The sequence below is a fragment of the Haplochromis burtoni genome, unplaced genomic scaffold, assembly GCF_018398535.1.
Source record: "Haplochromis burtoni strain Fernald_Lab_line unplaced genomic scaffold, NCSU_Asbu1 Contig_345, whole genome shotgun sequence".
Taxonomy (NCBI): Eukaryota; Metazoa; Chordata; class Actinopteri; order Cichliformes; family Cichlidae; genus Haplochromis; species Haplochromis burtoni.
In genome coordinates this window covers 637,802-653,243 of record NW_024582706.1, presented here as the reverse complement: position 1 = coordinate 653,243, position 15,442 = coordinate 637,802, and the positions used below count along the sequence as shown (strand labels likewise).

The 15,442-nt window shown below is 38.5% G+C and overlaps 3 protein-coding genes across 4 annotated transcripts in view; 2 read left to right on the top strand and 1 right to left on the bottom strand.

Moving 5' to 3' along the window:
- Window positions 1-823: 823 nt before the first annotated feature.
- Window positions 824-2,824, bottom strand: LOC102310505 (C-X-C motif chemokine 10). Its single transcript, XM_005942593.2, has 4 exons — window positions 2,626-2,824; window positions 2,321-2,438; window positions 2,148-2,234; window positions 824-1,145 (listed from the first exon to the last, which is right to left on the bottom strand). Exons 1-4 carry the CDS (start codon window positions 2,672-2,674, stop codon window positions 1,133-1,135), a joined length of 267 nt encoding a protein of 88 aa, XP_005942655.1. The 5' UTR covers window positions 2,675-2,824; the 3' UTR covers window positions 824-1,132.
- Window positions 2,825-8,423: 5,599 nt separating this feature from the next.
- LOC102311024 (permeability factor 2) lies at window positions 8,424-9,416 on the top strand. 2 transcript variants are annotated; one of them, XM_005942598.3, is made up of 4 exons: window positions 8,424-8,685; window positions 8,819-8,936; window positions 9,065-9,151; window positions 9,291-9,416. In XM_005942598.3, exons 1-4 carry the CDS (start codon window positions 8,619-8,621, stop codon window positions 9,298-9,300), a joined length of 282 nt encoding a protein of 93 aa, XP_005942660.1. In that variant the 5' UTR covers window positions 8,424-8,618; the 3' UTR covers window positions 9,301-9,416. The 2 variants fall into 2 exon arrangements, with proteins under 2 accessions (XP_005942660.1, XP_005942659.1); XM_005942597.3 differs by having other exon boundaries at window positions 9,288-9,416.
- Window positions 9,417-12,862: 3,446 nt separating this feature from the next.
- Window positions 12,863-15,442, top strand: part of camk2d2 (calcium/calmodulin-dependent protein kinase (CaM kinase) II delta 2) — a 45,880-nt gene continuing 43,300 nt past the window's right edge. Inside the window, exon 1 of the mRNA XM_005942599.3 lies at window positions 12,863-13,329. Within this exon, the coding sequence (XP_005942661.1) occupies window positions 13,268-13,329 (62 nt within the window). The 5' untranslated portion in view covers window positions 12,863-13,267. The remainder of the gene's footprint in view (window positions 13,330-15,442) is intronic.

Sequence of the window (15,442 nt, the reverse complement as noted above, 5' to 3'; positions counted from 1 at the left end):
TACCTCTGGTGCAAATTACTGACCTCTGTCATCATTTTAAGTGGGGGAACTTGCACAATCGGTGGCTGACTAAATACTTTTTTGCCCCACTGTATCTGCTGTTGCTTTTGAAATCACAGTCCCCAAAAGAGGTGACTGTATTTCCTTTATTCATAAGCCTTTATTCAAAGCAGCAGTGATGATACAAAACAAGCACATAGTACATTTTTTTAATTGTTAACTTTGTTACTGTGTTTAAAACTAAAATACTAGTTGTTCTGCAGTCAGCTCAGAAGAAGCATAAATGACTATGATTATACACCAGCTAAGGATTTTTCTTGAAAAGGGCACAGTAAAAACTGTTTAATTTTGAAAGAACATATTTGCTTTCAGCTGCTATAGAGGTATTCAGTAAATGAGACAATCCTAATGGTATGCATCTTTGTCCAAGAGGTGGCAATCTCCTTCCACTGAAAATATAATCTCACTGTGTGCCATAGTCTACATAACACAATCCAAGAAATTCTCCTTTTTGCTTTACCCTGCAATGGACAATATACCTGAATAGACTGTACCTGTCAACCTCTCACCCTATGACATTTTGGGCAGGATTCCAGCCCCACCATGACTCTGCATTGGATAACCAGTTAAGAAAATAGATGAATAGATTTATTTTTCCACAATTTTTTCCTGACATTTCAAAGGCAGCAAAAATGTCCTTGACAAAATGTATGGTATGTAGCACAGCACATGGAACAGTCACACAGTCATATGTGATATACAAACCATTAAATGCCAACTCCTCTAATAAAGTTTTAAACCCATTTCATGACTTGCTGTTGTGCTCTGTCCTCATTGCCCACTATCTAGTCCCTCCTTACCGTTAGTTAATAAGGTTTATCCCCACAATGTATTAATAAATGAACATGTAATGTATATAAGGATATATTTTTAAGGAAATACAAACACAGATAGTTCACATCAATAATAAGAGAACACAGTTAAGTGCTGTAAAGTGAAAACGGGTATAAACAATCCTGCTTCTACACCTTCAAACAAAACCCAGTTTATGTTCTATAACTGCAGTCTGTGCTTCTATTTTCCATGTGTCTATCCTCTGTCCATCTTAGCCAAATCAGGGAAGGTATATTCTTCAAGGTGTCTGCCTACAGAAAAGAAAATGTTCATGTTTTAAGGGGAATACTATTTCACTTGGCTCACAGAAAAAAATGTAAAAAAAAAATCAAATTTTTTTTGATTAATTTGAATGCAATAAAATGACCAATTGTATTTTTTTTATTCTTTCATTAGAACCAACAAAAATGTAGGAGCCACTTCCTGTTAACAAAAGCAAAAAATGGAAGTGACACTCCTAGTGACAAGTTAATCATTAACGATTAACTGTTTTCCTGGTATCGTGAATATCTTCCTGTAATTGTATATGTTAAGGGGAAGTGGGTGCTTTTAATTCCTTTTGTAAGAAATTGAACCTTTTCCTGATCCATGACTAAGCATGCAAACACAATAGCCACACAAGGTTTCCAGTTCACCCTAATGTAAAAAAATGAAGGTGGGGTTGTGTTAAAATATGTTTCTCAGTCATTGCAGACATCTTGCTCTCCCTGCTTATCCGGATTCTGAAAAAAGTAATATGCTTCTTGTTTAAATAATAAGGTTTTATATGCACTGGTATCTACTAACTCCCCCTCCCTTTCCAAACGCCTTCGATGCTTGTTTCCTGCGGGGGAAGACGGCGGGTCTGCGTGCCGCGCTGAAATGGTAGCGCTGTATTGGACGACTGCTGTGTTCCTTCGGATTACCCCCCACCCCCCTATCCACCCCTGTGGCCAGTCACGTGCTCTAATGTTGCTCTGTGCAGAGGAGTTTTTTTGTTTCCTGTTCTCATGCTGTCCTCCCATAGGTGCCCAGCGTGAGAAGAGGTCTCTTTTTTTCCTCTTGTACTTTTTCCCATTGTTGTGCAATTTTTCAGTGTTTTCTCTGCAACGCTGCCGATCTCCGACTGTATTCCCATGTGATGTCTTTGTTGTGTGTGTAAGTCGGGGGGGGGGTACTATTCCTCTGCGGGGCAACCTGCATATGGCCAATAAAGCATTCATTCAATTCAATTCAATTCAACAGTTACCAAAGTACAGTAAAGTTACACTCACGTAATCTTTTTACTTTTAAGCACTTGTTTGACCCATGGAGCATTGGGGTCCAGACAAATCTTTTGCCCCTCCTTCTTGAGAGTAGCACTGCAGGATCAAAGACAGATACGAGACAGCAGATATATGCATATGGTTCAAGTGTTTTATGAGGGCAAATCAATAGAAATACTTACATAATCTCAGTGCTTTTGCAGTAGGAGTTTGCAGGGTAAATCTCCACTGTGCTTATGAAACGTCCAATTGGCCTTTTCTCCTTAAAGAGGCATTGGCATCTAGGACTGATACCTGAGGCTTTTAGATAAGTTAGAGAATGATTTTAGTGTCTGGAGACAAACAAGGTAAGGCAAGCATCTATTGCAGGTTAAAATTCACATGCACGTGACAAAAATGAAAATTCTGTTGCTGCCATTAAGTGTCAAATGCACATTTCTGAGCAATAAATGTTTTGTATTTTCATCAGTTGTTCAGCTATACTTACCTCCATGGATAGTCAGGAAAACCAGGAGTGCTACAACGATGGTAGACATTTCTTCTGCAACTGACTGTAAACTAAACTATCTAAGAGATACGATATATATCTGAAGAATATGATTAGTGAGTAGACTATCAGCTCAGCCCTCTTCTTTGAAAGATTGTGATGAAGTCTGCTCTGCAGACCCCCTTTCTCTCTTTGCTCCCTCTTTCCAATGAACTTTTTTTTCTCCCCCCTCAATAACCACAACTGAAAAAAAAATGAGAGCACAGAATAAGAATCACATAAGAAATACATGCTGCAGCAGCAGGCTTTTGGCAAGGAAATACCTGGACTCTGTCCCAAGATAAGTACATCGCAAGAGAACTGATTTCCATGGAAAAAGGTTTTTTTTTCTTAAACCTCTTAAAGCCTTTTTATAGCTTCGTGCCAGTAAATGGTACTAACAAGTTATCTGGAATATGGATATCTGTGCCAAACCAAAGACTTTGTATTTGTCTTTCTTGTCTTTGTATAATTTGTGTTGCATATATGCATAAATAAACATAGATCATAACAGTTTCCCTTTATAAACATAAATAAAACTAGCACAAACCTGTTAATATTCAGCCAGATATATGTGTGAAGGCTTTGCAGATACCAACTTTTCAAACAGAAGGTGCTTATGACAAGCCAGCAGGCTTGCCCTGGCATGACATTAAAGTCAGAGGGATGCGATTTCACATGTGAAATTGTACTTCGGGACCATCCCCCAACAGATATCCCAGATTAAAGTATTCATTGTTTATGGGTGAGAGGTTGTACAATTCTTTATTTGTTAAACATCCTGACGTTTTTCAGACTGTCCAGGGGATGTTTACATTTGAGTCTCAATGGAGGCAAGTTATATTGTAAAACTTCATCCCATCAGCTTGCAGAAAGCAAACAATGAACAATTGGCCAACAGCAAGGAAATGATTCAGTCCTTGTTTTCCCAGTTCAAGTTTTTAAGTCTTACCATGAACCTCATGGTAATTTGGGGCTTTTAATGATTTCTTTGAACTGTTATTTTTTCAGGGTGGAATGCTTTGGACACCATATATATTTAATTACTTTAAAATTCCAGAATTGGGTGTATAGGATTTTAGATTTTTTTTCTTTGGGGGGAGGGGGGGGGTCTCTAATCCACACAGGCTCAAATATATACATACACCCCCACTAATAATTGGTTACATTTTTCCAAGTTGCACCTTACCAGGTGCTTTTGTGTCCAAGTTTTAAACTATCTGGGTTTTGATTTGAGGTGAAGAATCTTGGAGGTAGTCTTTCTCCTTTATTACTTCATCTAGTTTGTTGTACCAGCTTTAAGCCTTGGTGGTTCCTGGGGTGTTTCTGAACATGCTAACTAATCATCTCTTGTATTCTTCCAGACCTCGAAAAAGTGATGACATATCAGAATAACTTGTACTTATGCACTACTGTTTGAACTGATGATGGAGAGATCTGCAGTTGTTGGCTCCAAGAGACCTTCCCAACTTATCCTTTTCCGATTTTTATTCAGTTCTTTTTACTTTCCCAATGTTGTGTTGGTCAACCAAATAGGTCCTGTCAAACAAATCCATTTTTAATGCTGGCAAACAGAAACTACAAGTTGCATTTAATCATAATCACTAATCACAAGTTAATAGGCATTGTCCTTGTCAATTTGAAAGACACTGTTGCACTTTCAGCGCCACTTATTAAAATATTTAAGTGAGTCTATGTATATGTTTGATCCTGAATAATTCTGACTCTGTGTGGACTGGAGAAAATCAAAAAATAAATTCAAACTTGTTCAATCAAAAACATTTTAGTAATTAAATATGTACACTGTACAATCACTCCACGCTGGAAAAAGAACAGTTCAAAGAAATCCTTGTTGCCATGACATTCATGTCCATGATGCGTGTATATACACACACTGTATATACTGTGTGTATATATCTTTGAGTCTATGAACAGGAAATAGATTTCCTGCATGTTGTCTTGACTTCTTTCCAAAATATTTCATCTTTCTACACTGCTTTAACAGTGAAAAGGTGCAATGTCAGCATCTATGCATTTAATATACATGTCTACTATACTGATAAAATAACAGTTTAACTTTTTACTGTATTGCACATTTTCAGCATAAATGGAAATACAGTGTTGACAGTAAAAACAGTCTGCACAATTCTAAAGAACTTAAAAGTCAATATTTGGTTTAGGTAAGGTAAACCTTTATTCTTCACACGTCCTCAACTTGCTTAGGCAAGCTTCCTTGCTATTTCTTTTCGTTAATGAAATGACTACAGGCTTCTTGAAGGACATTCAAAGCTCTTCTTTGGATGTTAGCTGCCTTCTTTAAAAGTCTCTGTCAAGGTAATCCCACACTGCTTAAATCATGTTGAAGTCTGGCTTTTCAACCCATGACAGATTATGTTCCATTGTGTGTTTTCTATTCAGTGCCTTTTGTGCATCAATAATGTTTTGACAGTGACGGTGATCACTGACACAGCAATCAGATGAGTTCCAGATGTTAGTGAATGATGGTTTATAATCTGATGTTACTTTTTTGCATTCATAATTAAATGAATTTTGACAAGATTCCCAAACCATGACAAATCTTTCAGCAAGTTTTAGCAGTGGCTGTTGACACTCACTTCACAAGACCTGTTGCCACTGAGTTTGAGTCCGTTCTTGTTTATTTTGGCACAGCAAATTAGCCTTTTCTTCCCGGTTCCCCTCCTTAAAAATGGCTTTTTAACTGCTACACTCCCACTGAAACAATTTCTGATGAGACCTCAGGGAATAGAAGGGACAGATATATCTTGCATTCCCTTTGTCTTTTTTTTTTTCGTGATTTCTTCCTCTATTTCTTTAGGGCATGGCTTTCAGTTACTGTTTATCTGCAGTAGATATGTGTAGTTTTTTTTAGACCTGGCATGTTTTGTCCTCCACTTAACAAATTTCCTTAATTTTTTGGTGACACTCTCAGCACACTCTAACAGCACACTGAGATATGCCCCAAACCAACTAAAGTCACAGAACAGGGTCAGTGGATGCTTAGGTGCATAGTACATGATGAGAGAGTTTGGCGTAAAAGAAGTTGACTTGCCTGCACAGAGTCCTGACCTCAACCTGACTGAACACCTTTTGGATGAATTAAAGAGTGGGAGCCAGGCCTTCTCCTCCAACTTCCTTGTCTGACCTCACAAACGCACTTGTGGAACGATGGTCAAAAATTTTCATAAACACAAATAAATTAAACCTTGTGGAATTAAAAATGGGATGCCTCTCAAGTTCATATGTGTGTGAAGGCAGATGAGTGAATAGTTTTGGCAATATACATTTAGTGAATGTGGAGGTGATTGGAGTGGTTTTAATGTTTGAAAATATCTATTTTTTATTATATACTTCACTTAGAATGTGGTAATCTGTAAATGAAAACACACAATTGGTGGGAAAATCAGTGAGCTACATAAAGTTGAAGGTTTACAGACGTTCCTACTATTCATTCTGAGGAAACATGACCATATATGTCATTTTTAAGCACAGTTCATCCCACCCCAGTTGTTGTCAAATCTCAATGAATGTGCCTGCTACCAGCATGCACCAGCATGGCAGCAAGTACTGTAATTCAAGTAGATAGTGAGATGATTCACAAGGACGCAAAAACTGGAATGCTTCCATAAAAGTTAGTAGAGTTTATTCTCACCTCTTAGATACCTACACTAAATGGCACTGCAGTTTCATCCAATATTTGTTTTGTCATTTCAAACCTGGCCATTGTGAGTTGACAGTGTGAGTCATCTTTTAACAATAATTCCAAAATAGGTGTTAAAAATAGTTCATCATTTTCATTATCCACCTAAAATGGTCTGATTTCATTTATTCCATTTAGGGGAATTTCTTTGCTTCAACTTCTAGCTTTAGGTTCAAGATGGGCCAACATGAGGTTATGGAAGTTTTGTTTTGTGAAACATGCTGTTAGGAAAAATTTTGTTATACTTCCTCTTAATTAAAAGTCTAGTTCCTGTATTTTGTGTGTGTGTGTGTGTGTGTGTGTGTGTGTGTGTGTGTGTGTGTGTGTGTGTGTGTGTGTGTGTGTGTGTGTGTGTACATGTTTAAACATCTTTGTGATGGCAGAAAATGAAAGCATTATGCCAATGAGATGTCCTTACTAATATACGAAAGTATGCTCCTTAAAATAGGTTTTGCTTTGCAAAATGAAATCTTGCATATAACAGTAAAAATAGTTTTTTTCTTTGTTGTGTGCAGGAAATATGAAATACTATAAATGCACAGAACTCAAACTCAACCAATAGACAGTGTTTGGTCACTCATATATGTATAAATATTTCTTTAGGGGAATTTCATGGAGCCAGATGATGTAAACTGTCATTTGCTTTCTAACATTTGCTGGTGGTCACATGCCGGATATCATCTTTTCTTCACATGTCTCACTACATATGTTAGTTTTAATTTCAGCATCGTAGTGGTTAACTTAAAAACTTTCCGTTGAGGTCCATCACATGCTCTGTGTTTAACCATAACTGCTTTCCCTTTCTATATAGCGAAGGTGGGTGTGACCACAAAGGGACCATCGGTTAATAGGTTTATAGACCTTTGGTCATTGCATCCAATTTTTCCAAAAATCTATTTTAAAAAACAAAACAAAACAGAAAAAAAATTCATTACAACTAATATGGAAATATCTGTGCCTTTAAATGACAGACTTTTGCCCTCTGAAAGAAAAAAAATCTTTAGTCAGCATTAATTTGTTAAGTGAAGCAACAGTTAAAGTCTTTTTCTCTTGCTCAGACTTCCTTCTGCTTTGTGAGAATGATTGAATCGACGTCATGTCAGCAGACATGTTTGAGCTAGATGAGATTGCATCAGACTCAAGTCCAATAACAACTTTTGGCAGCTCACCCACTGTTGCTTCAGGAAATATCAATCGCATAAGTAATAAACTGACGATCGTGCCTTCCAAAATGACACCAATGTAATCTAGGGTGCATAAAAGCCAAAGGTTCAGTGTCATCAGTTCTGGGAAAGGATTTTCTGTCTCTTTTTAGCATATATGCATTTTTTTTTTTACTATAATGCATATATGGCATGTGTACATGATCAACATATTCACAGTATACCCACTGTTGAAATACAGCAGGTAGTTAGCTTTTCTTCTTAAGGACTGAGTGAAATTAAGTTGGCAGTTAATTACTGAGGAGGCAATTACCATCTCATATGGAAAAGAAATGAAATTCTTTAAGAATAAAAAATACTGTAGCTCTTATAAGACTTGATGAGCGAATGTGATACTACATTTTACTTGGGAATTTAGCCACTTTTGCATTCTTCCCCATTTTCACTTTGTTTTCTATGAAAACGATGCAAATAGGTAACTTTCATGATGACTGAGTATGTGAGAGACATGCCAACAAACGGAGGCTAACATTCATCAACCAGTCATTCAAAAATTACATTCAGGTGTAAATTATATTACATCTGTGAATCAGTCACCACTTGGTCAATCTTTAAGCTTCGTGCAAGAGCTGGTGCAATACAGGAATGCAGACGTAGTTGGTTAATGAAAAAAAAAAAATCTGAAGCATTCCTGTGGCATCAGTCGATTATCACAGAGTTTTAGTCACAGTGTTTTTCCACAAAGGTGATATATGTGACAAATCTTGATAAATCAGACTATTAGAGCCTTCAGTGTGAATTCCCACACCGGGTCTGAAAGTCCACTCTTGCGCAATCTGCAAGAAGTGAGTCATTTTCAGTTGGCTTTAAAAGCTGAGCCTCTTCAGCGCTAGAGTCAAACAGCAGAGCAGCTGAACTGAGAGAAGAGAGGGGACCGGGAGCTGAAAGAAAGACAAACAGACTAGAAGAAAAAACAAACAGCTGTTGCAGATTAGCGCTTCAGGCTTCATCAGCTTTCAGAAGAACATTGTTATTTTTCGTTGTTAGTTTTTACAGAATTTCTAAAAGGCAAAATGATAAGCAACAGAATCATTGTCAGCTCCATTGTGATGCTTTTGACCCTGCTGGCCACCTGTGAAGGTATGTTTTTTTTTGTCATTTAATGGCTTAATTTAGCAGTAACAAGCAATTTTATTCATGCTATCCTTTTTCATTGCATTAAATGTTTTCAGCATGCACTTTGTGACCATGTGCAACTGCTTTCTTCTTACAGGCATGGGAGTGGAACTGCACTGCCGTTGCATTCAGACAGAAAGCAAACCTATTGGCCGCCACATCGAGAAGGTGGAGTTGATTCTTCCCAACTCCCACTGCGAGGAGACGGAGATCATGTAAGAGCCAAAGTCTTCTTTCCATCTCAGTAGTGATAATTTTGCTTGATTTTGTCACTGTGATTTGTTGGCTTCAACACGAGTTCTCTATCTAAACTTTAGTTTTTTTCCACTGATTTGTGTTGCAGTGCCACACTGAAAAGGACAGGTGAAGAGGTTTGCCTTAATCCTGAGGCCCCCTGGGTCAAGAAAGTGATCAACAAGATCATGTCCAGGTAAGATTTTACCTAAAAGTATGCCAACACAGCAGTCTTTCTTTTAATAGGAAATAGAAACCAAGAAATTATCAAACAATGTTAAAATCCACTTTTGACACACAAATTAATTCTTCTTTACTGTTTCTTGTCCAAGCAGCAGACCCTGAGCTGAAGAACTGAAGCGACACAAGAGATGTGCTTCATGAACGAGCTGTTTTTTAACCAACAAAAATCACTGAAATCACCGTGTTCCTTTCACGAGATGAATGTCATCATATGCAACTAGCAGTACCACTCGCCTGAAAACCTGTTAAAAATGACAGAATTTTGATTGAAGTGTTTGTATCAAACACCTTATTTTTTTTACTTCAGTATATGTATTCTCCATGTATTCTCCTGTCATGAAGAAAGGGAGGCTACCTATTTCCCTGTGTGTATGTATTTATGTATTTATGATTATAAGTGCTTAAATTGTTTTCTGTATTTATGAAATAAAATGTCAAATAAAATGTCAAATTGAAATAGCTTGTTTGCCCTTTCTTACATTTTATATTGCAAAACTGACAATATCAACAATAGGAGCAGCCAGATATTGTAAATATTCTGTATGGAAAAACACCCATTCGATGATATAGTAACATATATGACATACATTACATATTTTAATAGATTGTTATTACTGATGCATATTGTGTCTAAGTAATTATTTACTGTTGTAACTAGTTATAGTGGACCTACATTAAGTAGTCCACTGATTCCCACTTATGGCATAATACATAATAATCAAGTAATTGGCTTTTTGTCAGACCATGACTAGTTTTTCCTCTTTGGTCCTAAAACTGTAATTTTAGAGGGAACATCTATTATTGATGAGAATGTCATGAGGCCATCTGTCATCTGAAATGTGACAAGGAGATCCACCGATACAATTTTTTTTTTTGTTGGGGTCACAAGACAAAATTACCTCAAAAGTTAATTGACTTCACAGGTATATGTGTTATAATCTGCTTTTCAGGGCATGCTCACTTTTGCCAAACCACATTCTTGCTTTTATCTTTGCCTTTCTACTGAACACATGTCCTTGGATTTTTCTTCCTGTTGTTATTATCTCACTGACCCAGAAGTTCCCATTTTTCATCAGCCCCTCCTGGTTTCTAATCTCTGCTGGCCTGCATGGTAAATGGCCTGTATTTGTATAGCGCTTTATTAGTCCTTAAGGACCCCAAAGCACTTTACACATCCAGTCATCCACCCATTCACACACACTGGTGATGGCTACATTGTAGCCACAGCCACCCTGGGGCGCACTGACAGAGGCGAGGCTGCCGGACACTCGCGCCACTGGGCCCTCTGACCACCACCAGTAGGCAACGGGTGAAGTGTCTTGCCCAAGGACACAACGACCGAGACTGGAAACCTTGCGATTACAAGGTGAACTCCCAACTCTTGAGCCATGATCGCCCCGTGCATAACACTTCCTAATCAGCCCTGATTTCTTATTTTATTTTATTTTTTAATTCAATTTTTAATCAAACAAAGTGCATGTAGCCAATTCCAAAGAAGTGAAGTTGATTCCAAGTGTTGAACTAACACGTGATATTTTTCACTAGAATTCTCAATAAGAGCAAAACAGATGTGGATGGAAGTGAAGGGCCAATAACAGGCTGAAAAAAGGAAAAGGGGTGGCCAAATCAATACATTCTTTTAAAGAAGGAAAGTACTGGTCACCTCAGTGACACCAAAAAGCCTGAAACCTGGCAGAATACAAATAAAATGGATGCTTTTGGTTATTACATACAAAGCCAGAGAGACTAACAAAGAAGCTACAGCTAAAAGTGGCTGCAGCAAAGGCCAGGCCTAGCAGAGCATCTCACGGAATGAAACAAAACATCTGGAGATATCCATCTGTTCTAGGCTTCAGGCAAAAAGAGACTGCAAAGAATTTCATTCGAAGCATTGAAAACAATCCGTATATTAGTTTTTCCAGTTTCAGTGTTGGGATAGGCTATCTCTTAGGAGATAGTACAATCCTTGGCTCCTTCATACTTTGTGTTAGCATATACTTTGGAAAGGTAGTGAATATGAATTGGATAAGTGAGAAGGAATGGTTGAATCAAAATGTGAACATACATAATGAGTACTGTAAAATTTTAGTTTCATATATCAAATACTTTTCATGATTTTTTAAAGATAACAACCCACTTTCAGGTCTCTTTTTCAAACATTGAAATGTCAGGCTATGTTTGAACGCGATTATCTTAAAACTATTAAAGATAAAGGTCTAACATTTTCACTGATGTACAACAAAATTTTGAGTGCTCTACACCAACTGTGCATGGAAAGAAAACATATAAATAACAAGACAGCAAGAATATGTAAAAAAGAGGAATATATATACAAAACAAGAGGAAGCCACACAACAGAAAGGCATTAGAGGATAGTTTACAAAGTACTTGAAAGTAGTGCAATGGACTCGGTCTGAGTCTGTGTGTGAGTGACCTGAGTGATGAGGGTTACTCAGATCATGGCTCAGATTAGTGAGTGGGTGGCCAGGGGTGGGGTGTGGGGGGATAGTCTTTCCTGACATTATGAGTGGTCCAAGGGAAGAAGCTGTTTGCCAGTGTTGAGGTTTGGGACCTGATTGACCTTAGGCGCCATCCAGAGGGCAGCAGGTCAAACAGCTGTTGCGTGGGATGCACGGGGTCACCTGTGATGACCCTGGTTTTCCTGAAACAGCAGCTTCTGGGAGGTGCAGCCAATGACTTTTTTTTGGGTAGCAGCAGCTTCTGGTCCAGGTTATTCTTCCTCAAGGCACAGAGGAAGTGCAAACGCTGCAGGGCTTTCTTTACCTGGTGTTCTGGGTCCAGATGAGGTTGGTGGAGATGTGAGTACCCAAAAAACTGAAGGTGGAACTTCCACCTGTTTGGTTCTTTGCCTTATCTAACTGAATTTAGACCTTTTGGTGTGTTTATTACCATCTCAATAAACACGCCAAAGATCTAAATTCAGTGAATTTCTGGATTTGTTTGCCTAGTTACCTCTGTGGTTAAATAAATCATTATATTACATTAGCTCTGCCATCTTTCCCCCATGTACCGTCAAGGCTGCTAGCAGCTAGTAGCATGTTAGCAGCCCTATAAATAGCACCTGTGCAGAGTAAACACAGAAAGCGTCCTTCTGCTTAGTTGTATAATTTGTTTGTGTCTGTTTAATACTAGAAGGCTGTTGCTTATCTTAAATCACAGCATGTGCATCTATCAGCATTGTTTTTGCTACTTGTTGCCCCCCATACTAAGACAGTGACTTCAGCAAATTCCACTTACAATATCTGAATCGAAGAGTGCAGTCCTAGGATCAGCTGTGATACTGTGCAGAACCCTCTAGCTCTGTATGCCTATGCAGGGCTTGTGTGGGATGTAAATAGAAACAAAATGCCAACCAACCATCAGCTTCACTTTCCTATAATCTGCCAGCACTGTCACAACTGTTTTGCCACTGATGCTTCACAATTAATCATCAATAAATCAAGAATGTAAATAAAACAGAAGAAGGGATGATTCAGTTTCTAGCTTATGTATGACCTTACATTTCATTTGCGCGATTTTTTAATTTCAGAAAGGTTTTGCAGACACGCCAAAAATACTCGTGCATCCAAATGCTGTTAATATTTACAACGTTACATTTATTAATGTTGTTATTTTTGTTTGCCAGTGGCTTGCGTGAGGATGCAGGCAAAGGGGCGGGACTGAGCGCACAGCCGGGGGTAGGTGCGGTAGTGCGGCGTACGATGCGTGCAGAAAGACAACACTTACAGCACAGGACACACAGGAGATAACCGACATACACACAAAATGCTGCGTCCACGAGCTGTAACAAGCCGCTGGATGTGAAGAAAATAAAGGACCGGCTGACGATAACGCCTCCAGATTGAGTACGCTCTAGCAGGCTGCGTTTCTGCCGCAGAAATCATTCCACTAAAGCTCTTGTCGATGATGCGCTTTAGCTCTGCATGAGTCCCTTCGTTTGGTTTGCAGGTTCAGGACAAAACCGGGCGGTGCTGACTGTGTGTGGTATATACAGTTTGTGAGTGCACCTTATCCGCGTCTCCGCACAGTCCTTGGCACCTCCTTCAGGATGGCGTTAACGATCTGCACGAGATTCACTGACGAATATCAGCTGTTCGAGGAGCTGGGGAAGTAAGGAAACGCGTTCTTCTTCCTTTTTGTTTCAATCATCTGGCATCATCCCTTTTGAAATGTCAGCTTGTTATGTAATAGGCCGCCTTGGTTTAGGGACGCGGATTTCAGGCTGAGTGTGTTTTTGTGAGTGTGCTTGTGCGCGCTGCTGATAAGTGCGGCGATGAAGCCTGATGCAGAGGGGTAAAACACTCTGATGTATATCATGCAGGCCTGTGCGATGGGATCCTATTTGTTTTAATCCAACATCTGAAGCCTTGCTTACGTTTTGTGCTTACGAAAGAAGACGCGTATGGAGCGTGTCGTCATCTGCCTCTATCCTGTGCAGTCTTTGATGCCTCGACCTTAGAGGTTCCACAGCAGGGCGAGGACCTTTTTTTTTTTCTTTGAAAAGCGAAACCAGGGAAAGATGCATTACTGTGGGTGAAAGCCTGAGATTTGCTAAAACACCCCTCCCTTTCTGCCTCGACCCCCCCCACCCATTCCAAAGCCCTCCTCCTCCTCCTCCTCTTCCCTCGTGACAGAAATACACACTCAGTAATGCGACAGCAGACCATGTAGGCGAGATGGAGATGACACACTCCACAGCCAAGCAACCGAACCGTGATCACTCTTAGACCCAGGCAGGGAATTCCTCACCATTGAAAGAGAGCGAGAGGTGTGAAAGAAAGATCCACGTACCTACATACCTGTGCACACATATGTATATGTTTTTAAGGTGGCTCGCTTAGTTTATATGAAAATATATGTGTGTGTATGTTTGTGGTCATGCAGCTGACTGACCTGCAGTCTGGTCAGCACCCAGTAGTCAGTGTACACAGTTCAAGATGTCTGAAACCAGCGTTGAATTTTACTGACAGCAAAAACTGTTTAAGAATGTCCTCCCAGTAGCTCTCACCGAGTATTTTTACTGGAAGAGTTGATCACCGAAAGGAAACCTGGATTTCAAGTCTCCACCGAAGCCACAGCTCCCTTCAATTATGATCCTCTGCAGTATTCATCTTACACCATCTGGCATTAATAATGCACCCGTATTGCTTTCATATTACCATTTAACTCACTGATACTTTAAGCACAGTTTCACCCACACAGGCATTAGACATTTCTCTACTGTCTGTTTACAATACAATGATAGCGTTCCATTAGACAAGTTAGTAAAGGGAATATGGCAAAAACCCCACAACAACTCAGATTTGGCTGTTAAAGGACCACACGTGCCTGTCACAGTTTATCTATTGGACTGCATTAAAAAAAAAAAAAAAAAAAAAAAAAAAAAAAAATAAATATGCAACTATTATATATATATATATATAATATATATATATATATAACATACAATATCTATATAAATGATGTTGTAATTATGTTATGTAGTATGAATATGTTAAATGTATGTATGTGATGTATGTATGTATGTATGTATGTATTGTATGTATGTATGTATGTATGTATGTGTGTATGTATGTATGTATGTGTATGTATGTATGTGTGTATGTGTTATGTTACACCCATGAATTGGATTTACATCAATTTTCAGGTAAAGAAAAAAAAATGTAATATAAAAAATGGTGACGTCATTTGCAAAAAAAGTGCGTTGTGATTGGGATGATTGGAATGATACATATAAACATTTCAGTTCAATAACAAAAATACATTTTAAATCAAAAGCACTGCCCTGTCATTGATGGTAGAAGTCTTATATCCATTTACTATCTTCTGTGAACTTCAGTGACATAGAAACTCCTATCTGAGCATTTCTTCACCAAGACAATTTTCATCTTTGTTAAGCATTTTTACATAGTTACACAATAAGATGGTCCATACCAGAGACCAACAGTATATTACATTTATATTTGGAACTATATATTTTGAAGAACCCAAAATATCATGGGAAAGTGTTCAGTGTTTAACCCAGAACCGCATTTCTGCTATTGCCTTTTATTTTCTCTGAATTTAGTAACTGCAGGCAGTTTCACTCTGCAGCTACTGTATATTTTGTCCCGCAGGACTGTATAGATGCACTTGACATATGCGTGCAATAGTGCCACGCGACTTAACCATACTGGACAGTCAACTAAAATTCTTATGTAACATGTCATGCTATGATCATTTC